Source organism: Myxocyprinus asiaticus, chromosome 15 (genome assembly GCF_019703515.2).
Source record: "Myxocyprinus asiaticus isolate MX2 ecotype Aquarium Trade chromosome 15, UBuf_Myxa_2, whole genome shotgun sequence".
Classification (NCBI taxonomy): Eukaryota; Metazoa; Chordata; class Actinopteri; order Cypriniformes; family Catostomidae; genus Myxocyprinus; species Myxocyprinus asiaticus.
Genome location: NC_059358.1, coordinates 35,248,019 through 35,273,775, shown reverse-complemented (window position 1 = coordinate 35,273,775; position 25,757 = coordinate 35,248,019). Strand labels below are relative to the sequence as shown.

Below are 25,757 nucleotides of genomic sequence, written 5' to 3'. Positions count from 1 at the left end.
TTTGCACTGTATTATAATAAAGAAACACACTAATCATGCAGTAACACACTAACGTAATGATTGATGTATGAGGTCATTATTTCAGAGACCCTCTCCTCGAAATCAGAAAACAACTGGTCAAAAGAGACACGTGTTACCAGCAGAGGTTGCGCTAGAAAAAATATTTATCCGGCAATTTGATGGACTGAGTTGTAAGATTTCCATCATGGTCTATTTCTATCCGTCATATTTGTTTTAATTTTGTAAGTACTACATTCAGGGTGGTAGCATCCATTATAATGGCATATACATGACAGTGGATTGGCTTAATGATATTTTTTACTCCCCAAGCACAAGTCTGGTGAAACCAAGGAATTCTTGGGTGAAATAGCTACCTGTCAATCAACCACTGCGCTAAAACAAGATTTTTTTTAACTTTACCGGTACATGCGGCTTTTAAATGAAATAACTGTCCGATCGGAAAATGCATAGCTTCACGAAACTTCTTCAGTGTGCCTGATAGCCTATAACAATAAAGTCACAGATGAGAAGAACACGCATCTCTGAAGCTCAGTTGCAGGTAGCCTGCTCCTCTAAAATAACTGACAGTTCTGCTCTAAACATAGGCTAATGTTTGCACTTAGATTAAATGCAGTTAATTGGCTTAAACAATGTGCCGCTTTTTCTCACTTTCATTTTGTTACTATTCTTTTTTGTGCTTTATTAATAAAGTGACACATTGATCATGCAGTAACACACTAACATAATGACTGATATATGCAGTCAATTATTCAGACCTCTCCTCGAAATCCAAACACAATTGGTCAAAAGAGACGCATACTACTATTTGTTAATGGTGATGACACCTGTTAATATGCATCTTAACATAAGGCAATAAACAGGGCAAACACACGCAGCGGGAGTGTGTGTGAGAGAGACAGTTAAGTCAAAACTGATGCACTAGGTAAAAATGTTTTCTTATTTTTTATCTGTCAAAACGATGGACAGCATTTTAAATTTTCTGTCAGTCTTTCAAAAATCGGTAAATGACTGAGAATTTTCGGGTTAACGCAACCGCTGGTTACCAGGTGTTAATGGTGATGGCACCTGTTAATACACATTTTAATATTACCAGACAATAAACAGGGCACACACAGCAGGAGTGTGTGTGAGAGAGACAGTGAAGTCAAAACTAATGCACTAGGTTAAAATGTATTTCTTATTTTTTATCTGTCCAGATGACGGACAGCATTTGAAATGATCTGTCAATGATTCAAAAAATCGGCAAATGACAGAGAATTGTCAGTTAATGCAACCCCTGGTTGAAACTAGGAATTATTGCATTTGCATTATCAGTGATGAGTGAGAATCAGAGGTTGCATTTTTCCCTCTTATATTGCATTTTTACTGATGGTTAGGTTTGGGGTTTGGGTTGGTAAAATATGCATTCCTCTTCACTGTATTATAGCCTGTAAAACTGAAAACAACTCTCTTTTGATGCCCCTCCGTGGACATTTCACCAGGAAAATGGAGCTCACATGTGCCCATATGCCCAACAACACATACTGCTTTTGCCACTGGGGGCAGTGTTTTGGATTTCGGTAATCATAGCTAAAGAAAAGTCTACTGTTTCCAATTTTACTGTGAGATTAGTTTTCATAATCCACTGCTCTCAAGATTTTTACTGTTGTGTAAAGTTGTGGAAATGTAATAGTGGATCTTTTTTTTTTTTTTTCTATTTGCTGTGGTCCCTTATTCAGCACTATAGAAGTTTACTCTGAAATAGTTTACTTCACATTCCAAAACCTAGTGGGGTGAAAAAGGTTAATTACAAGCAATTAAACAAATAAAAACAATAGAACAGAGATACAAAGTAGAACAAAGTACAAACAATGCTTTAAGATTTAAACCACATTATGAAGTATTCAGGTAAACATTCAGAAGGAATGAAAGGTAACACAAAACTACTTAAAATATTGGTCATCACTGTATGATTATAATGCATTAATACTTGTAAAATCTTCTAAAGTTATCTACCCAAGAGTGGATAGTGGTTAGTGGCAGATCTATTATGCATTTACACTTTAATTCAGATATTTTGATTCAGATACACGTTTTGTCCCACTTTTTACGTTCACTTACATTAATATCTCACCAAAATGAGCTTTTTCACAGATTTTTGAAGTGCATTTTACTGTTTAGGTAAACCTCAATTCTGTGAGCACTCTGCGAGTGTACACACTCACAAAGCATGCACAAATAAAGCGTCCAAATCATCGGAGAGAGAATTAGCTGCTAACCCGCTTGCGACCAAGGCAGATTTGGAATGCGTCTGGGAAAAGATGGAAGACTTGGAGAATCGTAACCATCGAAACAAAATTCCTAGAAGGCCTCTTCCCATGTCTGCTTGAAATAACAGGCCATAAGCTGGAAATCGAGCAAGCTCACAGAGTTCTGGCTCGGAGATCCGCGGAGGGAGACAGGCCCCAATCGATTGTGGCCACATTTCTGAGGTCATCCGATAAAGATCTTGTGTTGCGCGAGGCAAGGAGTAAAGGAAAGCTTTCTTGGAAGAACCACAGCATTTTTCTTTTCCCAGATTTTGCAAATTCGACAAGAGAGAAACGTAATCAATTCAAGGAATGCAAGAAACTCCTACATCAATGGAAGGTCGCTTTTGCACTGATGTTCCCGGCCAAATTGAGAATAGATACTAAGGATGGCCGCAAAATATTTACATGCCCACAGCAGGCGATGTCCTTCATAAAGTCAATGGAGTGAGTAAGTCATCTTGTACTCACGTTGCAGCCGAGTGGACCTGATTCACTGAACATTCACTTGACTGTTCGAGGAACAGAGCGCCTTTTTTGTTACTTTTTGTGCTGGTTCCGCCTAGCGGCTGGAGTTTGTTTTGTGGAATAACACTCCTTTGGGACAGTTTGTGAATGAATCTGCACGTTCTTTGTGCTTATGCCTCCTATTTGCTGGAGTTTGTTTTGTGGAATATTTCTTGCAAGACATTGGAGTGATTAGGTCATATGTTGCACTCATGTAGCAGTGAATGAGCCGGCTCACTGAACATTCGTTTGACTGTCCGAGGAAACGGCTTTTAATTTTCTTTTATGTTTTGTTTCTTGTGCTGGTTCCGCTAGCGGCTGGAGCATATTTTGTGGAGGAACACACCTTCGGGACAGTTATGTGGTTGAATCTACATGTTCTTTGTGTTTATTCCACCTATTGGCTGGAGTTTGTTTTATCAATTATTTCTGTTGTGTAATTCTGTCTCACAAAATTTTTATAGAAGCACCAGACGCGATCTGACAGCAAAGATGTCGTGGGGGCTCTTGTAGGTGGACTGTTTGAGTTTAGAGGGATGGACGGCAGTTGGGGCTGTCGTGTGTGGGGATAATGCACACATTTTTCCTTTTTCTGTTTTTTTTTTCTGTTTTTTTCTGGGGGAAGTGTGGGGTTTGATTGTTGCACTAAAGTTGGAATGTGGTCATTATAATTTTATTTTTGACACAGTCTATTTTTTTCTAATATGTAAAAATGTCAAATGTCAATGAGTGGGTTGTCTCTCTCCGTGTGGAATGTGAATGGGTTGGGGCACCCCATAAAAAGAAGGAAGGTTATTTCTTTTCTTAAATGTAAGAAATATGATATAGTGTTTCTTCAAGAAACTCATCTTTCCCTGTAGCAAGCTGAAAAATTTGGGAAAATATGGGGTGGACATGTTTTCTTTAGTGCTGGCTCAAGTAAAAGCAGGGGAGTCATTACACTGATAAGTAAGCATCTACAATTCAAACAGATTAAAGATAAATTAGGAAGAGTCATTATTGTTTTAGCAGAAATTCAGGGGCAAAGGTTGATTTTAGCTAATATTTACACACCTAACGCTGATGATCAGGGCTTTTTTTATAGATCTTGAAGGGATGTTGCAAGCCGCTGGCACCCTTCATGATATAATATTGGGAGGAGACTTTAATCTTTTGATGGACTCAATCCTTGATCATAGTGAAGCAAAAGTGTGTAAGCCCCCTAGAGCAACAGTGACGTTTCACAGGATGTGTAAAAATCTTGGTCTTACAGATATTCGGAGACATTTGAACCCATCTGGTAGGGACTATAAAAACTTTTTTATCAGTCCATAAAATGTATTCTAGAATAGATTTATATATATATATAAGTCCCTCATTTCATCTGTTGTTGAATGCTCAATTGGAAATATCTTAGTCTCAGATCACGCCTTGGTGAGTTTAGAGGTGTTGCCACATATGCAGAAAAATAAATCATATAGTTGGCGCTTTAATGTATCCCTTTTGCAAAATCCTGAATTTCAATAAGTCTGATTCTTAAAAAGGACAAAGATCCAAGCGATTGTAAGAGTTACTGTCCAATTTCCCTGATCCAACTAGACGTAAAAATATTGTCAACAATTTTGGCTAACCAATTAAGTAAAGTTATGACATCTCTTATACATATAGATCAGGTGGGGTTTATTCGGGGCCGCAGCTCTTCTGATAACATTAGGCGTTTCATCAATATCATGTGGTCAGTGGCGAATGATCAGACTCCGGTCGCTGCCATCTCACTTGATGCCGAAAAGGCGTTTGATATGGTAGAATGGGATTATCTTTTTAAGGTTTTGGAAATATATGGGTTTGGGAATACTTTTATTGGATGGATTAAGTTACTTCATAGACACCCGGTAGCGGCGGTACAAACAAATTGATTAATTTCAGATTATTTTACTCTGGATAGGGGCACAGGGAAGGGTTGCCCTCTTTCCCGTTATTGTTCTGTCTTGCCCTGGAACCATTAGCAGCCGCGATAAGAAAGGAATATGATTTTCCAGGAGTGGTGGTGGGAGGTATGGCGCATAAGCTTTTGCTTTACGCAGATGATATTTTATTATTCATCTCCGACCCTACTAGATCTATGCCTTGCCTCCATAGAATTATTAATTCCTTTTCTAAGTTCTCAGGATACAGAGTCAATTGATCTAAATCCGAAGCTTGGCTCTGACGGTACTGCCCAGTAACGGCTTTTAAGCCGGGCGCCTTCCAGTGGCACAAACATGGCATTAAGCATTTGGGCATCTTATTCCCAGCAAATTTGTGTGATTTAGTTAGAGTTAATTTTGACCCATTTAATAAAAAGTTTTCCGAGCGATGTGGGCAGGTGGGCTACATTACATTTATCTATGATTGGGAAGGTTAATGTTATTAAAATGAATTGTATTCCAAAATTCAACTACCTGCAACAGTCTCTCCCTGTAGATGTCCTCCTCTCTTATTTCAAGCAATTTGATAGTATAGCAAAGTCCTTCATTTGGAATGGTAAGCGTCCCAGATTACATTTCAATAAGTTACATAGGCTGATTGACAATGCTGGGCTAGGCCTACACAAGATTTTGTTTTATTATTATGCATTCGGTCTCAGAAATTGCTGATGGACGGAGCTTCAACTTCTCTCAAGAGATTATGGGAGAAAGATTTCGTATTGGAGGAGGGAGTGTGGGCTAGGATTCTAAAAAACTTCAATTCTGCATCTAGAGATGCAAGGGAATGTCTGATGCAATTTAAGATTTTTCATCGATTCTATTGGACCCCCTCTAGATTGTATAGGCTTGGCCTTAAAGTCACACCCACCTACTGGCTATGCCAATCAGAAGACGGGGACACAACCCATGTTTTTTGGGGATGTGTTAAGATCCAAGAATTTTGGTTGAGGGTTTAGAGCTTTATTTGTGAAGTAGTGAACACTCAATTTTCATTTAGCCCCAGACTGTGTATTTTGGGTGATGGGGGGGGGTCCTGAATATGGGTGATGGATATATGGAGAGCTGGGTCAATCAAATCAAATCAAATCACTTTATTGTCACACAGCCATATACACAAGTGCAATGGTGTGTGAAATTCTTGGGTGCAGTTCCGATCAACATAGCAGTCGTGACAGTGATGAGACAGTACCAATTTACAATAACACCAAATTAACACAACACAATTTAAACATCTGATATACACATAATTACACTCAACAATATACAAATAATAACATACACTGTACAGTATACAATACGCACTATATAGATACACATTATTCAATAAAAATAAAAAATAAAATATATAAAAAAGTATATATAGAATGTACAGTATTGTACTGTATTGACATTCAGGCTGTCGGTTGATAGTCAGTTATTAAGAGAGAATATAATATAATAATAATATAATTTATGACAGTCCGGTGTGAGATATAAGAGTAAGGGTAATAAAGTGCAGTGCTGATGTACTGATCGTGGGAGATCAAGAGTTCAGAAGTCTGATTGCTTGGGGGAAGAAGCTATCATGAAGTCGGGTGGTGCGGGTCCTGATGCTGCGATACCATCTACCTGATGGTAGCAGTGAGAACAGCCCATGGCTCGGGTGGCTGGAGTCTCTGATGATCCTCCGAGCGTTTTTCACACACCGCCTTGTATATATTTCCTGGAGGGAGGGAAGCTCACCTCTGATGATTTGTCTGGCAGTTTGCACCACCCTTTGCAGTGCTTTGCGGTTGTGGGCGGTGCTATTGCCGTACCAGGTGGAGATGCAGCCAGTCAGGATGCTCTCTACAGTGCTGGTGTAGAACCGTGTGAGGATGTGGCGGTTCATTCCAAACTTCCTCAGCCATCTCAGGAAGAAGAGGCGCTGATGAGCCTTCTTCACAATGACTTCAGTGTGGATGGACAATGTGAGTTCCTCAGTGATGTGGACACCCAGGAACTTGAAGCTGCTGACTCTCTCCACTGGCGCTCCATTGATGGTGATGGGACTGTGTTCTCTGTCTTTTCTCCTGAAGTCCACCACAAGCTCCTTTGTCTTACTGACGTTGAGGGAGAGGTTGTGCTCCTGACACCAGTGTGTCAGAGTGTGCACCTCCTCTCTGTAGGCTGTTTCATCATTGTCAGTGATCAGACCTACCACCGTCATGTCATCAGCAAACTTAATGATGGCATTGGAGCTATGTGTTGCCACACAGTCATGTGTGTACAAGGAATACAGTAGTGGGCTGAGAACACAGCCCTGCGGGGCTCCAGTGTTGAGGGTCAGTGATGAGGAGATGTTGCTGCCTATTCTAACCACCTGGCATCTGCTTAACAGGAAGTCCAGGATCCAGTTGCACAGCGAGCTGTTTAAGCTCAGAGCCCGGAGTTTCTCATCTAGCTTGGAGGGCACTATGGTGTTGAATGCTGAGCTGTAGTCTACAAACAACATTCTCACATAAGTGTTCTTTTTTTACAGGTGGGAGAGAGCAGTGTGTATTGTAGATGCAATGGCATCATCAGTGGAGCGGTTGTTGTGGTAAGCAAACTGCAATGGGTCCAGTGATGGAGGCAGCACAGAGCAGATATAGTCTCTGATTAGTCTCTCAAAGCATTTGCTGATGATGGGGGTCAGAGCAACTGGACGCCCAACAGAGCAACAGTCATTTAAACAAGTTATTTTTTATTGTTTTGGAACAGGCACAATGGTGGATGTTTTAAAGCATGTGGGGACTACAGCCAAAGAGAGGGAAAGGTTGAAAATGTCCGTAAAAACACCAGCCAGCTGGTTCACACACGCTCTGATGACGCGGCCCGGAATGCCATCTGGGCCCGTGGCTTTGCGGATATTCACCCGTCGGAAGGATCGGGTTACATCTGCTACAGAGACGGAGAGTGAACTAACCTCTGTAGCTTCAGCCGCGGGAGCTCTCTCCGCGAGGGCGGTGTTATTTCCCTCGAAACAAGCATAAAAAGTATTTAGCTCATCCGGGAGAGAGGCAGCGGTGTTCATGGTGGAGTTTTTATTCCCTTTAAAGTCCGTGATGATGTTAATTCCCTGCCACATGCTTCTAGAGTTGGTGGTGTTAAACTGTCCTTCAATCTTGCTCCTGTACTGGTGTTTTGTGGTTCTGATAGTTTTTCGGAGGGCATAACTGGCTTGTTTATGCTCCTCCGTGTTCCCGGAATTAAAAGCGGAGGTCCACACATTAAGTGCCGTGCGAATATCGCTATTAATCCAAGGATTCTGATTCGGATAGATCCGTACTGTTCTGGTCGGAACCACGTCCTCTACGCACGTTCTGATGAAGCACATTACGCTATCAGCGTAAAGCTCGATGTCGTCATCAGAGGCGGACCGGAACATCTCCCAGTCCGTGTGATCAAAACAGTCCTGTAACGTAGAGTCTGAATGGTCCAACCAGCACTGGATCGTTCTGAGGGTGGGTGCTTCCTGTTTCAATTTCTGCCTGTAAGCGGGCAGAAGCAGAACGGAAGAGTGGTCCGATTTGCCAAATGGTGGGCGGGGGAGGGATTTGTAGCCATCCCGGAAGGGAGAGTAGCAATGGTCCAAAACCCGGTCCCCTCGTGTGTTGAAACTAATGTGCTGGTGATATTTTGGTGCGACTGATTTTAAACTGGCTTTATTAAAGTCCCCGGTCACAATGAATGCAGCCTCAGGGTGCGCGGTTTCCTGCTCACTTATTCTCCCATACAGTTCCTTGAGTGCCCGGTCTGTGTCGGCTTGTGGGGGAATGTACACAGCAGTGATAATGACCGCTGTGAATTCCCTCGGTAGCCAGAATGGTCGACACAGAAGCATAAGAAATTCCAGATCAGGAGAGCAGAAAGACTTGATAGAATGTACGTTCCTACTGATCACACCAGGATTTGTTGATCGTAAAACATACACCACCTCTTCTAGTTTTACCTGAGAGGTCTTTCGCTCTGTCCGCTCGGTGCACGGAGAACCCTATGGGTTCAATGGCTGAGTCTGGAATCTCCGCAGACATCCAAGTTTCCGTAAGGCAGATAATGCAGCAGTCCCTTGTATCTCGTTGGAAAGAGATCCACGCTTTCAGCTCGCAGAGCTTGTTATCCAGAGACTGAACATTTGCCAGAAGAATAGTGGGTAGCGGGGATCGATTTGCGCGGCGTCTTACTCTGATGAGAACGCCGGCTCTGTTTCCCCTTTTCCTTTTGCGTTTCCGTGTCCGGACTGCCCAGACAAAGGGCTCCGCTTGCGTGTTTGTAAACAGCGGGTCGGCATTGAGGAATGTGAAGTCCGGTTTACGGTGTGAAATTGCTGAACCAATGTCCAAAAGTGTTTGTCTGTCGTAGACAATAAGGCAGACAACATCCAAGACAAAAAACGTAAGAATTGTGAACAAAACAAACAAAACATTACTATGTTGTGTCAGAGCTCGCAACGCAGCAGCCATACTCGGCGCCATCGTGATGATTGGCAGGCGGGTAATCCTCAAGGGATGGAGGTCGACTGATGCGCCCTCATTTTGTGAGTGGTGCGCCGAGTTGGGCAGCGTGTCGGCATTTGAGGAGATGGCATGTAGAAGGCTAGGCAACCTGTATATGTACAGGCAGCGGAGAGAGACTAGTGTTTTTTTTTTTTTTTTTTTTGCTGTTTCATTGTCTATTTGTGTGTCTTTATCAGTTGGCTTTTGACCACTGCTGTGCTTGTTTGTGTCGGGGGGGGGGGGGGGTTAATGTTCGGGGGGAAAAGTTGTGATTTCATGTGGTTTGATTTTGCATTTTCTGTGTGCCTATTTTATTTGATGCATGGAATCAATAACAAATTGTTCACAACAAAAGAAACAATATCGGGATTGTTCAAATGAAGATTGTAAATAATCTGAAAATCCTTTTTGTTTCTCTTTTACCCAGCCATATTTTTTATTTAGTTAAGGAACATAGTATCTGCACTGCTTTATCCGTATTAATGTCACTGCGCATGCAAGGTTTTTGAATGCCAAATAGGATTTGTTGATGTAAATGTTTCAGATTTCTGACATCAGAAATCCAAGGATTTCAGAACAAGCCACTTTTTCAGCTCAGTTTTAATAGTTTTTCTTTGAAGACTGGGGCAGAGGTTTGAGTTCTGAAAGTTACGATCTGTTTTCATAATATATTGAACTCTTTTATCTCAAAAGATCAAGGAAAATTAAACTCTACCCTTGGTCACATTTACGATCTTTAATAAACCTTGGCCTCTGAAGTCTGCTTAATCTTTGGTCCTTAACTTTGAAACAAGACCTACTACCAAAATGATCTCTTCAGAGAAATGTTGGTACAGTTTCAAAAAGGATTTACTTTAAATAGCTGGTGGTTGGTGGCGATTTCAGGCTTGGCCTTTGCCTTTGCTTCAGGGCTTATCACTGCTAGACATTAAAGCTCTCCTTTTACTGTGTAAGCACACATGAACTTCTTATCACAGTGACCAACAAACCTATGATGCTGTCATACATCTCAGTACAATTCAGCTTTTGTGCTGGGATAGTCTGTAGAACAAACAAGTACACACGCAGAGAACTGTAGGGATCAGGACAGAGTTTACATCACTCTTTAGATTTCTCTCTCTGCCTCATTTCTTCCACTCTCTTTAATGGAATGTGTAGCCAAAGCCTACAATCATTGACAATAGAATGGATAACAGAATCATGGTTGCAAGTTTGGGAAATAGTGTTGTCTGTTAAGTTATGAGATATGAGAGCAGTAATAAAACTCTACAAAACTTTGGCAAGTCAACTAATTGCATTTAAGTTAGCAGAGGCTTCTGTTTGATCATAAAGGCATTGCTTTGTGCAGCCAGAAATTTTATTTTTTTTAATATAAGGATTGCCTCCCAAAAACTTGGGGTGACAAACGTACAGTAGAAGATTTTAATCGTAGGGAATACAATAGCTGCTACAGCCTGGGAAATCTGAATAGTCTGCAAGGTGAACACAGCCTAAGAGCTTTGAACTTTGACTTTTTCAATTGGATTCTTCAGACATCAACAAACCAAGCAGCTTAATTCCACCAACCCCCACAGTAAAATTACATAAGATAAGGTTCATTGTTAACAAGGAAAACAGTAGTGGTGCTTCTTCATTGTTTTCCCCTGTTCATGAAAGAACATTGTGGCTACTGATACTGGCACACCTGAATGTGTGATCAACCACTTGCAAGATAGAGTTTGAAGCAAGAATCATCTCATAAAATGCACTGTATGATTGCTTTTTTTTTTTTTTTTTTTTTTTTTTTTTTTTTTGTACAAAGAAAGTAGAGAGTCTCTTGTGTACTTTTTTTATGGCCATGCTAAATGAAATAAATATTAGGGTGTCCCAATACATGGCTTTTGCTCACAACCATGACCAAGCAAATGTAAGCCTACATTCCTGTCCAATAAATAAATTATACCAAGTGGTGACGTTACCTGTGTTGTAGAGTAATGGGGATTGCTGAGATATTGCAGGGGAACTCGCTTGCCATCCATGAACTTTGAAGGAAAGAGGTCAAAAGCTTGAGTTAGTAAATGAAATAGATGAACCCAAAAATGGGTTGCAGATCTGTTTTGATGGGGTCATAAAAAGAAAATAAAAAATAATGCAAAATGCTAATATTCAAATGGATCTAACTATACAGTATAATAATGCATACTGTAGTTGGGATAGAAAATTAAATAAGACTATCAGTGTTTTAAAGAGGCTGTGCATCAAATCAAGCTCTATGGTATTTTGGTGCAGAACAAAGAAAATACAACCCTGATGACTTCAAAAATGGGCACACTTGCGATGATAAACGTGTCTAAAGTAAAATCTGAGTCCTGAACTAAAACCAGTTGAGAACCATTGCTGCTGTTGGTTGAAAAATGAAGTGTGAAGCCAGTGTTTACCAAATGCATGTAGTGCGTGTGCATGTTAGATTGAAGAAGATGTTGTCGGCGTCGTACCTAAAAACATTCAAATGGCTTCAGAGAATACAATATAAAATCACTGCCAGAAAATGTGGTATATACTTAACGATTTATATGTTACTAAGTTAAATCCATAGATTTTAAACTCTTTATTATAATCAAGGCTCTATTAAACTTTTTTTTTTTTTTTTTTTTTGGCATTTGCATTTGCATGAAAATGGACAATCTTTTGCAGACAGATTGCTGTGTTCCTCAACTCTGAACTTATCCAAACTCTTGTGCAACTTGAAAAGTGTGATTCAGTGCTCAACAAGCCTGGATACTGATTCTGAGTCAGGCACTTTGAATAAAAAGTAGATACCAAAAGAGTAGCTGTCAGCCCTGTTTGGCCTGGAGGTCAGTCACATGATTAACGGCAATGACATCATCCCCTGGGGCTGCTAACTCTTTTGTTGGTGGATTGGACACTGTGAAACGTGCAGGTCTGACTCCATTATGTAATCTCAGAGGCTGAGAATAGGGCCTCCTAAATCAGCCTGGGCCCATGGGAGCCTTGAGAAGACCTGGAAACATGTACTACTATTGCTCATAGGGATTTAAAAAAAAAAAAAAAAAAAACCTAACCCTAGATATTAACTTCAGCGTGTAACTCATCCATTTGTGCTACTTACGTGAAAGAAACCTCAAATTGTGCTGTGAATACATGCACTATTACTTCTCTAAACAATCAAACAATTTCACCTGTTGGACGATTAAAAAAAAAAAAAAAAAAAAACCTGAAGGAGGGATCTGAGCCGTATTTAGAGACCATTCTCTATAACACATCATGTCATACTGTAGATTTATACTGCATAATGAAGTGCTTTTCCACCATCGAGCCGAACGGTTCTGAGCATTTCCTTTTGAACGTGGTTTGGTAAGGTACGATTACAAACTGTTTCTGGTCCGGATTTCTCAACACGGTTAGCTAAACATACTCCGGACAGAGAACTGGATCGATACAAAGTGGCACGATTCAGCAACAGTAACTTTTCAGCCCGATGGTGGAAAAGCACCTATAGAGAATTGGCAGTGGGCTCTTTTGACATTTAGCCATTAATTAACCACCTAGCAACTATCCAGAACACCCTAGCAACTGCGTAGCAACACCCAAAAAAGCTGCTTTAAAATAGTTTTTACAAATAGACATTTACATTGTTGTTAGTGATGGACTTTAAGGAATTTAACGATTTAGATTCCTCTTAATGATTCCAATTCCTTAACTGTTCCATTAACACTTCTTACTTTTAAGGAAGAAATATTTGAAAACAAGAAATGCAACCAGTCTGTTGCTTAGTGTTTATTAATATTTACTGATTTTAACAGAGCAGATATATAAAATGTAAAATAAATGAAATACAACTTTTGCAAAAGGCTTTTTTTTGTACTAAATATTAAATAAAATAAAAATTGCTAACATATCCCATATATATATATATATATATATATATATATATATATATATATATATATATTATTATTATTATTATTATTATTATTAATTTATTTATTTTTATAAAATTCAACCGATTACAAATATCCTCGTAATGTGTAGGTGTATTTCACTTGCCATATGAACCACCAGTCAGTAAATGCACTGCCAGATTTAAGTGTTAGGTGACTTTAGTACAACATAACATAACGTGTAACAGTTCTTGGTTCATTTTGAGCTGGATGTGACGAAAGTGAGATTCACAAAAAAATTACTCATAAGAGCATTTTTAGTATAGCTCAGCAGGAAAACATTTAGTACACTCTTCTATCCACATGAGAAGAAAAGTGCACATTTAAGAACTGTTAACGGAGCTGAAATCCTAAAATAATACTATTTTTTTTTTTTTTTTTTCAGAGGTTTCCCATTATATTTATTTATTTATTTATTATTAATGGAACCGGTTCTGACTAGGAACAGTTTTCAGTTCCCAAACCTACTTGTTAGTTGTTATAGATTATGTGTAAAGTTTTCTGTAAAGTCCAGTTAATGTGTCTGCTAATGTTTCTAGGGCTCAGTAAAATGTAAAAATTCTGAACTGACAAAATGAAGACATGCATTTAAGCTTGCTGCACAACATAATCTTACCCTCCAAAAAAAAAAAAAAAAAAGATCCCGTTATTTGAGAGAAAATAAGTGTGTAATTTTGGTCTCAGTGGAAATGTTCGCTCTCTGAAGCTCTGTATGATATATTTTTTGCATGTTCATCTCTCTCCTTTCCTCACATCCTCAAGTTGCTTTTCTGACACGGTGGGTTTTAACACAATCTAGAGATTGTTTCATGTTATTGATGTGAGTGTGATGGTTGGTCAGCTTTAGCTCAGGTTGTGTATTCCCCACTTTGCTTCTCTCATTCTCATGTTGTTTACTGGCCCTGTCGAACTATTTGGGTTAAGAAGCACTCCGTGCTATATTAGTAGGGGGCACTTAGAATCAGCTAAAAAAGAGATTGCCTTTTTTACTTTGAAGAAAGATTTGATGTAACTGACAGTGTTTTATTTTTGTTTTTGTTTCATTTCAGACTCTTTCCTCATCCATCTGAGGTAAATGTGATATCTGACAGAGGGAAATTTTATAACGTGTATCATGGCTGTGGCCGGCTGTCCAGATTATTTTCTACACCATCCAAATTATCAGGTAAAACATTGTTTGTGTTTGTCCTGTTGCATTATTTATTTATCTCTGCATTGTTCTTGTCATTTGTAACTTATTTTTTGTTTATAAAGTCACAATATAACCACAAACTGGAAAACGTCCTGGTTACTTGCGTAACCTCCATTCCCAGATGGAGGGAACGAGATGTTGTGTCGATGTAATGACACTAGGGGTCACTCTTGGGAGCCCGAAACACCACTGGTCTTTGAAAAAAGGCCAATGAAAATTGGCGAGTGGTATTTGCATACCACTCCCCTGAACATACGGGTATAAAAGTTGCTGGTATGCAACCATTCATTCAAGTTTTGTGCTGAGGAGCCGAGACAAGGTCCCGGCCATTTCAGCGGGTAGTCCAGCGTTGTGGCAGGAGGGACACAACGTCTCGTTCTCTCCATCAGGAAACGGAGGTTACGCAAGTAACCAAGACGTTCCCTATCTGTCACTCACTCGACGTTGTGTCGATGTAGTGACACTAGGGGTCCCTATACGAAACGCCACAACTGGCTGAACTGTGTTACGTGAACTGGCGGTGTGTGACGGGCAGACCACTGTGTGCCTCGTAGCCAGCGCACCAGGCCGACACGTAACCTCCCCCAACGCTGTTATGAGTGTCGAACGGCTCTTCGGGGACAAGTCGACTGCCCAAAAGATAGAGACAGGCTAGCCCAGTCATGGCCTCTTATTCTCTCTTTTTTTGTCTCTCCCCCAAAAAAATAGTTAACCGACTGGGGCCCACCAGGTCTACATTGGGGGGTGTCACTCCCAAGGGGAAGACACCGCGGAGACCACACCCCGGGGGGGGTGTTTTGAGTGGAAATACGTCACATGGTCTTGCTGAGCCTTGTCGGAAATATGTCATGTGGAGGTCTTACCCTACGGGGGAGGAGTTTCTACAAACATGGTGACTGGGGCAGAGGGGCCTCTGCCCAAGGAAGACGCAGTTTACCAACAGGGAAACAAATTAGTGGAAGATATACATCGCATGGGGTTACCTATGGGGAACCAACACATGCGGAGCACCTACCCCAGTACAGGGCTTAGTTAGCACATGTACTGAGCCGGCAGCGAGTTTCTCCACAAACTCATCTGCCACAGGGCTCAAAGGAAGTCATCCAGGGAACACAGTTTGTGAACACTACTGGGAGTCAACAGCACACGTCTTCAGCTCAGGGGAGATGAAAGGCGCTATGCACAAGCGATACACCCGGCCAGCTGTCCTGGACTTACCTGCTTGTGCCTGCCACTACACGGGACGAAACCGGTTCCACCCAGAGATTGTAGAACCTCGCAAAGGTGTTGGGTGTTGCCGCCAGACACGAAAGACAGCGATCGTGACCATCAGAAGGTGAGGGATAACAACCGCAACCAGGAATAACACACAAACGGGAAGGCATCTTTAAAAAGATGTGTCTTTAAAAAGACGTTCCATGTGTGCCGCTCTTTTAGAGAAATATACTCTTTTTTTTTTTTTTTAGAATATACTCTTTTATTTCTGCCGAAGCGCCCAGGGGCGTTCTCTGCAGTGCACCAATGCAGAGTGGGGAGAAGCCGCTGAAATGCACTGTCAGATCCAACAGAGGTGAATGAACAGCCGTGGGAATTCAGCTCAGTGAGCATCAACCATTCGGCTCCGAAGAGAAAATCTGAATGTGTGGTTGCATACCAGCTCCTTTTATACCCGTATGTTCGCCAGTTTTCATTGGCCTTTTTTCAAAGACCAGAGATGTTTTGGGCTTCCAAGAGTGACCCCTAGTGTCACTACATCGACACAACGTCGAGTGAGTGACAGATAGGGAACACAGCCATACAAAAATTTTACCATTCAGTATTCCTTCAGTACAATAGCATAATATGGGTCTTGAGGACTACACTATATCAAAACAACTCTGTAGTAAACCCTATATGCCAAATATGGTAAAAATGTCCCTGAACTGTAATGGTGAGGATGAAAATGCTAATGTCAATGGACCATTTTTGGCATCTTTTTCAAAACAGCCTTTTCTCGATCTGGAAGATATCCAGGCCTGCAGTTCAGTGCATGTACTAAAGCAATAAGGTATTAGAGGCCATTCTATATTGTAAAAATAGTCATGAATTATTAACATCCGGCCACTTTTTATGCATGAGCTTGAAAACGACATACCCAAAGTAAAACTCTCCCAGTTCTTGAACCCTTAGGTCTACATACACAAACTTGTTTGAAAGTAGACACTTAGACATTTGTTATTCAAGAGTAAAAATGTATCATTGTAGTACAAAAAAAATTAGTTAGAGCTATTCAAATATTTTGAATAGTGACCGCAAATATTACTTATAAAATATATATTTTTTTATATGCAAGACTATGCGCAGTGCCCCAAAAACACATCTGATACAAAGCCACATATCTGATAAAGGTCTGACACAATTTTGAAGTCAGTATGATCAAAACTCTTTGTTCCAAAATTATTTATGTAAGTGTACTTCCAAAGAAATAGACCACTTGTAGTAACTCCGTAAACCAAAGATCAAAGTGGTACAAAACACACAATTTGTTTATATTTCAATGTAAACAATACCACACAAACCAAAATATATATGAAGATATACTTTTTTTTTTATTATTTGGGAATATGTTATAATGCATTCCATATATATTTATGCATTTTATAAACATTGTGAAAGAACATTACAATTTGAAAAGTTGCAATGGAAATAAACTTTTACTTACAATAAAGATGCTTCTGTAAATTTTTTCCCCATACAAATTTAAATTGACTAAGTCATTTTTCAGAGCTTTTGCTCATGCTATAGCTGCACACCATGCGTAAAAGCGCAAACACAAACAAACACAGTCCACGGTTTTCCATTCCGAACCTTCGTGAATCAGCATCAAGGATATATATACAACCCTCATATCGTTGTTTTCATCTTTTCATAAGCTACATGACCCATCAGTAAAAAATGATCTGGCTTTTCATTGGCCGGCTTTATGCAGAGACAAACATGGATAACGCAAATCTTTACATCACTTGTGTCGACTGTCCTGTTTGGCTATTTTGAGTGACTACCCAATCACAACTGCACAGAACATTTTGAGGGAGGGCTCATTTTTTTCGTAAGACCCTCCCAAATGTCATGTTTGTGTGTTTTGCTACTGAAATACTACACAGAGAATGGACATGAGTTTCACCTGAACAAAGACAGATTGATCAATATTTCTTCATATTTGTACATTTTTGGACTAAAATCTCTAATGGATTTTATTTATTGGACTCTTGCAATGAAAAGCATACTGAAGTTTGGAGGATTGTGCTCATCTGTGTTTGGCTGGAAGAAAATAAATGTCACAACTTCCGGTTTCATTTTCCATGTTTTTCACTCTTGTTGTAACTTTGCGATTGTCAAAATCTCTTTAACATATCAAATCTTGAGACCAAGATCTTTCAAATTATATATTGGATTTCAATATAATTTTTGAATTTCACAGTTTAAACCTGCATTAAAAATAAATTAAATGTGAACAAATACGCAAGTGGGTCATTTTTGACCCACCCGTCATTAAGAGGTTATGTTGTTGCTGATGTTAGTTTACACAATATAAGGCCTCAAGTGATTATTGCTCATAAGAAAATATTACATTATAACTTCATTACTTCATTAATTAATTGCTTCATAATAAAAGTAGTGTAGGCAACTTTTCACTGAAACATTTATTTTTAAAGCAAATTCATGAATGCAGCATCCTTCTGCTATACAATATAGTCCCTGACGTAAAAAATAACAGAATATGTTTCTATGGGTACTGCACAGTGATACACAGAAGTATTGCTGTTTTATTTTTAGTATTTTATCATTGCTGGATTGCTGTTTTGCGCAGTCAGGATCCAGGACTGAAACTATCCATTTTAAAAAGCTTTTTAGAGTTCCTTTCTGGCCATGTGATGTTATTCATTTTAATGAAGGTTGTATAGACTGATAGCTTACTTAAGAAAGTTTTGTATGGTTTCATTTCTATGAGAGCTGAATCTGAGAGAGAGAGAGAGAGAGAGAGAGGGGGGAGCAGAGCACAGAGAAAGGCTTCTGTGTTTTTGAATGTACGTGTCATGAGCAGTAGATTTAGAGTCTGAGCATGAATGAAGATGGAGCAGCAGTGAATGGACATGGCATCGGTGTGCATTCCTTTGGGCTGAATGCATTGGATTCACATGGTGTAACCTGACATATGAGCATCTAAACTCTGGCCTCACTCTATGGATTAACTAGCTGGTTTTGAAGGTCTCTCTCCAGCTTTGTTTACATCCACATGCAGCAGTTCAAACCGACTGGGAAATATCAATCAGGCCCATCGCCCTGTGAAGAGCTGGCATTCATGCAGCCTCATTACGCCCACTGTTCCCTGTCTGTCACTCACTCGAAGTTGTGTCGATGTAGTGACGCTAGGGGTTCGATCTTGAGAGCCCCAATCACCTTTGCTTAAAACAGAAAAGGCCAGTGAAAATTGGCGTGTGGAATTTGCATGCCACTCTCCATCCCGGACATACAGGTATAAAAGGAGATGGCATGCATCACTCATTCAGATTTTTTCTTAGGAGCCAAATGCATGTGTGTGTGTGTTCGTGCTCTCACCTCTTGCTACGCTGCTGGATTTTTACGGCGCGTATCAGCGGTCACCCTCGCATGGTTGAGTGCTATGCTTCCCATGGGCACTTCGGCAGCCTGAGTCTGCAGGTGCTAAAAGAGTATATTCAAGAAAGAGTATATTTTCCTTCTAAAAGAGCTCACGCAAATGCTTGGCATATTTTTAAAGATGTCCTTCCGCGTTTGCACTACTGGATGTGTCCGTTACCTCTCCCCTCCGGATACCCTTGAGATCTGCCTCGAGTGTTTGGGGCGCCAGCACGCCGAGGCGGCTTTCGTGGAAGGGTTGTGTTCTCATTGTGAGAACATGCCCATGAGAACATTGCGGTCACAGCTAACTTCCTTCTTCGTGAAGCAAGGAGCCACCGCGGCTGCTCCCCAACTTGGTCCGTCCTGGGCTGACACTCAGCCGGCCGGGTCGGCAAGCACCGCAGGCGATCTGGATGTGGACATGGGAGCGTTTCCGCCGGCTCAGCCCCCGCGGACCTCCCATCCCCCAGCATGCTCGTTCTGTCCGAACGAGCTGTCGAGCGATTCAGGCGGTCTGCCTCAGGGCGGGTTTAATGTGTCGTTCACGGCTCGCGACGAGGATGAGCTTTCGGTTGCGGCATCGGAGGGTGGGCTTCTGCTATCAAAAGCGGACAAATCTTCTGAGCTCCAGCCCACGGGCAGTAGAGCACAGGATGAGGCGGACGCTGAGATGGCAGCCGTGCTTGCCCAGATGGCTGCGAACATCGGGCTGAAGTGCAACGCTGCAACACCCCTTCAGAGGAGGAAGACCCGGCCTTGTCATTGCTGTGTCCAGTTCGCGCTCTGCGCATCAATCTGGACTGCACGCAGAGCTTTAGACGCTCTGAGCAGCTCTTTGTCTTTTTTGGAGGACAGCAGAAGGGGAAAGCTGTCTCCAAGCAGAGATTAGCCCATTGGATTGTGGATGTCATTTTCTTCTCATACCAGTCTCAGGACTTGCCGTGCCCCTTGGGAGTCTGGGCGCACTCCACTAGAGGTGTTGCATCCTCCTGGGCACTGGCAAGGGGGGCCTCTCTTGCAGACATATGCAGAGCTGTGGGTTGGGCTACACTCAATACCTTTGCGAGGTTTTATAACCTATGCATAGACCCGGTTTTGACCCGAGAGTTATGCGGTAACAGCAGGTAGACCGGGTGGCCGGTTGGGTGTACCGCTTGCATTGCGCCTTTCCCCTTCTTCAAAGGTGATAATGTGTGCTTTTTGTCCACAACAGTTCCCCGTTCCGGCGAACTCCGGACGCCTCTTTAATTCTTTAGCACTGTTAAGGTGACGAACTCGGCGGAGGAGTGATGCCACCAGGCCCAGTACTCATGGTATTCCCCTTTTCAGGTGAGCCCGTGTGCTCGGGGCTCAGTGCTCCATGCGTGGTGATTCCCCATTGGTAATCCCGTATGATGAGTTTTCACTGTTCAGTTCCCCTTTGGTGAACCCTGTGTTTCCCCTCGTCAGAGCTTTCTCTGCCTCGGCCACTGTGCTGCGTACCCTCTTTATAGATAGGGTCCTCCTGTGGTATCATTCCATATGTGAACTTCCCTGTTGGTAAGTCCATGTGAGGTATTCTCCACATGCTAACTCCCTTCGGCAGGATGTGGTCTCCGTAGCACTTCCCAGCGCTATTCTAGAAAAGTGCTCAGCGGAACATTGCTTAACAGCAATCAGTTAAGACACCGCCTGAAGCCTTCTTGGTAAGTGCCTCCACCCCCCTTAACGGGACTAGGGAGACAACATACCTAACTCGCTGGAAGGTCACGACGTGATTGAGCGCTCACTGCGAAGCACGCAGCAGCTTGCCCATGTCCACTCTTCCGTACCTCGTGACATGGTTCAATGCCTGTGGCATTTCCTATAGGAACCCCTAGTGTCACTACATCGACACAACATCGAGTGAGTGACAGACAGGGAACGTCTTGGTTACTGATGTAACCTCTTTTCCCTGATGGAGGGAACGAGACGTTGTGTCCCTCCTGCCACGGTGCTGAACCACTAACATGGCCGGTACTCTCTATCGGCTCCTCAGCATAAATCTGAATGAGTGATGCACGCCATCTCCTTTTATACCCGTATGTCTGGGGCGGAGAGTGGCATGCAAATTCCACTCGCCAATTTTCATAGGCCTTTTATATTTTAAGCAAAGGTGGTTGGGGCTCTCGATCGAACTCCTAGTGTCACTACATCGACACAATGTCTCGTTCCCTCCATTAGGGAACAGAGGTTACATCAGTAACCAAGACGTTTTCTGTACAGGACTTCTTCATACAACATACACAGACACTCTGATATGAAATTAGCGTGTCCTTTTAGTTGTGCATGTTAAAGACACATTGAACAAATTTATATTCTGTGGAGTATCAGACACTGAATACTTCTTTTTATGTATTTGGGATGGTGACATTAAATCAGTTTGTCAGTTTTTTCGACTTCTATGACCTTCGATTAACTGTGAGACTACATAGAATATTTTTACTTTACCTTACTTTAAGGTTTTATATACATTAACATTAGTCATTACACGGTCACTGGAAAACATAATTGGTCATTCAAGTCATCTTTAATATACTGTATCACTCTTGGGTTTCTATAAGTAAGCTAATAAAATAATTTCAACTCAATACAACATTCCATGTCCATTTATTTATGTATTTATTTATTTGGCATGTGGTCATGTAAAAAGTGGGATAATGAGCAGTCAGACCAGATGGTCATTTTCACAACACAAACACCTTACAGAACTCAGATGCAAACAGGAGGTTGGATTTAGCTGTTTCTGGAGACTCTGTGGTCTCTTTCTTCTCACATAATAAATTAATTCACACTCAAATCATTATCATCATTGACATTTTATGTGTCAACTAGCCATTTTATTTATTTGTGAGGAGGGGGAAATGATAGAGTAGTTTGGATACTGGTAAATAAAACGAAGCTGCCCACAGCATCTGTCGGTGTCTGAATAAGTCTGTTAAGTAAGTTTAAATCTGGGCCATGCTCCAAGCATGGCTAATGCACGGGGACTGGACGCCTGCCACAGCACTCTGAAGAGAGCTCCCTAACTACTGTTTTAAGGAACTGCTGAACTGGCTTTATTGAGCTGTGCCTCTCGCCTTTGTGCTCTCAATTATGGTGATGAGCTAATGTTTGAATTGCTCTGAAAGTTTAAAGACATCGCTTTCAAGATCTTTATTAAGCTCAGGCTTGAATTGAATGAAAATGTTGAGCTAAAGTGAGTGCTCTGCTTATTTATTTAAATTTTCTTGCCCTGCTAAAGAATCTGCTTGACCCTTAATCACTGTTTGGGTCATTTTTGATCTGAATCATTATTATTATTATTGTAAATGGTTTCCTTAATCTGAGCAGTACAAGGTTTGGTGATGTTTCCTAAACATGCCACCTGAACACACACAAAAAATTTGGGGCATACTGTATGATCTGACCCCTAAGATACTGAGGACCAGTTGGTCTCCATATAAACATTGATTTTAGTCTTTAACATTTGTTGGAAATCAGGATTTTGCAAAAGGGATACATTAAAGCGCCAACTATATGATAAACTCAGGGCGTGATCTGAGACTTAGATGTTTCCAATTGAACAGTCCACAACAGATGAAATGAGGGACTTATATATATATTTAAAAAAATCTATTCTAGAATAAATCTTATGGACTGATGAAAAAAATGTATAGTCCCTACCAGATGGGTTCAAAAGTCTCCAAATATCTGCAAGACCAAGATTTTTACACATCCTGTGAAGTGTCAGTGTTGCTCTAGGGGGCTTACACACTTTTGCTTCACTATGTCCATCAATAGATTAAAGTCTCGTGCCAATGGTTTGCAACATCCCTTCAGGATCTATAAAAAAGCCCTGATCATCAGCATTAGGCGTGTAAATATTATCCAAAATCAACCTTTGCCCCTGAATTTCCGCTAAAACAATAATGACTCTTCCTAATTTATCATTAATCTGTTTTAGAAATTTGAATTGTAGATGTTTATTTATCAATATAATAACTCCCCTGCTCTTACTTGAGCCAGCACTAAAGAAATTTTTCAGCTTCCTGCGGGGAAAGATGCGTTTCTTGAAGAAACACTATATCATATTTCTTACGTAGGGCAGTGGTAGCTCAGTGGTTAAGGCTCTGGGTTACTGATCAGAAGGTTGGGGGTTCAAGCCCCAGCACCGCCAAGATGCCACTGTTGGGCCCTTGAGCAAGGCCCTTGACCCTATCTGCTCCAGGGGCGCCGTATCATGGCTGACCCTGCACTCTGACCCCAGCCTAGCTGGGATATGTGAAAAAGAAGAATTTCACTGTATATGTGCAAATGTATAATGTGTGATAAATAAAGAAAATTATTAAATTATTATTAATTACGTTTAAGAAAAGAAATAACCTTCCTTCTTTTTATGGGGTGCCCCAACCCATTATTCACATTCCATGTGGAGAGAGACAATCCACTCATATCAACATTTGACATTTTGATATAATAGAAAATGTAAATTGTGTGTCAAAAACAAAATTATAAAGACCACATTTCAACATTAGTGCAACAATAAAACCCTGAAAAAAAAAAGAAAAACATGCGCATTAACCCCGCACACGACAGCGCCAACCGGCGTCGATCCCTCTAAACTCAAAGAGTCCATGCACGCCTACGAGAACCCCCGTGACAACTTTGCCATCGGATTGCTCAAGTCCGGTGCTTCTGCACAAATTTTGTGAAGCAAAATTACATAACAGAAAATACTTTGTAAAACAAACTCCAGCCAATAGAAGGCATAAGCACAAAGAACAAGCAGATTCATCCACAACTGTCCCAAAGGTATGTTCCTCCACAAAACAAACTTCGGTATCAAATATCACCGGATTATAAGACAAAAATAACTAAAAAGAAGCAAAGTGCGCAGAGCTCGTCGCCTACAAGTCCGCTAAGAATACGATTTTTGGCCTAAGATCAAAGGTCTTACTAGACAAAAAAGAAATTATGATCTAACATGAATTTTCTTATGATCATGCCTGGTAATGTGCATGTAAAATGGCTAGAAATAGCATTTTAGCTTAGCGTAAAGCTGACAATTTACACAAGGTTTATTTCTATTTCTTCTGCTCCAAACTTACTTCAAAATATTTCTCTGTCTGCTCATATGAATGTAACACTTCATAAGAAAGTGTTTCACCCCTGTTCAAATGCACTTTGGATCCCATCATTTATATGTATAAATGTTTTCCAACTGAAAGGACTAAATATTAAATGAAACAAATGACAATAAAATGCAAAGAAATCTCTTCAGTAATCAAAATACTTTTTGAATGTAACTGTATTCTAAATACCAATGATTTAAATTGTAACTGTAGTGGATACAGTTACTTATATTTTGTATTTTAAATATGTAATCCCATTACATGTATTCTGTTACTCCCCAACCCTGGTGATTGTGTACTGTTGTCCTAGCGACCGAGGTTCGAAGTGTTTTGTCCCACTCTTTTCCCCATCCGATTTCCTGATTTCACTCTTAATATTTATTTTAATACTACTTATAATAATAGATAAAAATGAATATAAATGTTGGTTTCATCACAGTGATTTGTTCACGGTGAATGTCTAGGATTGCAGAGAATTTCGGCATCGCTTGTGTGTAGATTGCATCACAGTATTATTATATTGTAGTAACGATGTTTTATGGCAGAAACCATAGTTTTAATGCAATTACCCATGGTGTTAGTACAGGAATATGATGGTAATATAGTAACTATAGTTATTTTTTTGCTTACTGTAAATTTACAAAAATACCATGGTGAAACCATGGTTACTGTATTAAAACCAAGATTATTTTTTCTAAGGTAAGTTTAAGGTTAGGTTTAGGGGTAAAGGTTAATGTAGTGTGTCTGTGGAACTCTAAATAAACACAATAAACACTGCAGTGATGCCCATACTGTATGTTAATATTTAAATATGGGTGCAAATAGTATTTGACACTATTTTCACCAGGGTGCAATTAATATCTACCATTATTTGCACCAGGGTTGGGGGATACAAATAATATCTACAACTATTTGCACTGGGGTGTAAATAGCATATACCATTATTTGCACCAGAGTGCAAATATCATCTGCCTATTTTTATTCAAGCAGATGTCACCAGAGACCCCCAATGCATGAGATATTTTAATGTTTTGATGATAATCTTTCAATTTACTGAAATTAAGGATTTTTTTAAGTAAAAATAACATAAAATATACTTATTTTATATGAACATGAATGGAGTAATTTAGTCTTAAAAATTCCTAAATAAATGCATAACTTAGTGTGTTTACTTAAGTGAAGATAGTGTTATAACATTTCTTTAAAAAAATAATAATAGCGTTTCCACATTTGATGTTTCGGCTCAAATTTGACCTGAACAGATGGAACAGGGTTCTCTGTTGATAAGTGAACAAGGGTTAAATCTGTGTAAGCAGGGTTTTTCCCGGCACAAAATGAGGCAGAGGTGGTACCATCCTGATCAAGTGCACACATACACTTGTACCATGCCTTCCACTGGCTGAAGGAAACTCACACAAGCAACATATTTTAGGTGTTCTAATAATTAGATGATTGAAGAAAATGACAATTATCAACTTATAGCATATTTAATTAAAAAAGCTAACCTGTTCAAAATTAAATTGATTAAATACAACATAACAGCTAATGTGTTCATTTATAGTTAACAAACAGCAAACTTGATTAACCTCTTAA

The 25,757-nt window shown here is 40.4% G+C and overlaps 1 protein-coding gene across 4 annotated transcripts in view; it reads left to right on the top strand.

Moving 5' to 3' along the window:
* LOC127452563 (growth factor receptor-bound protein 10-like) overlaps positions 1-25,757 on the top strand; it is a 130,262-nt gene that overhangs the window by 31,101 nt on the left and 73,404 nt on the right. For all 4 annotated transcript variants that reach the window (XM_051718106.1, XM_051718103.1, XM_051718104.1 and 1 more), the window contains exon 2: positions 14,249-14,364. In XM_051718106.1, coding sequence (XP_051574066.1) covers positions 14,314-14,364 — 51 coding nt within the window. In that variant the 5' untranslated portion in view covers positions 14,249-14,313. The remainder of the gene's footprint in view (positions 1-14,248; positions 14,365-25,757) is intronic.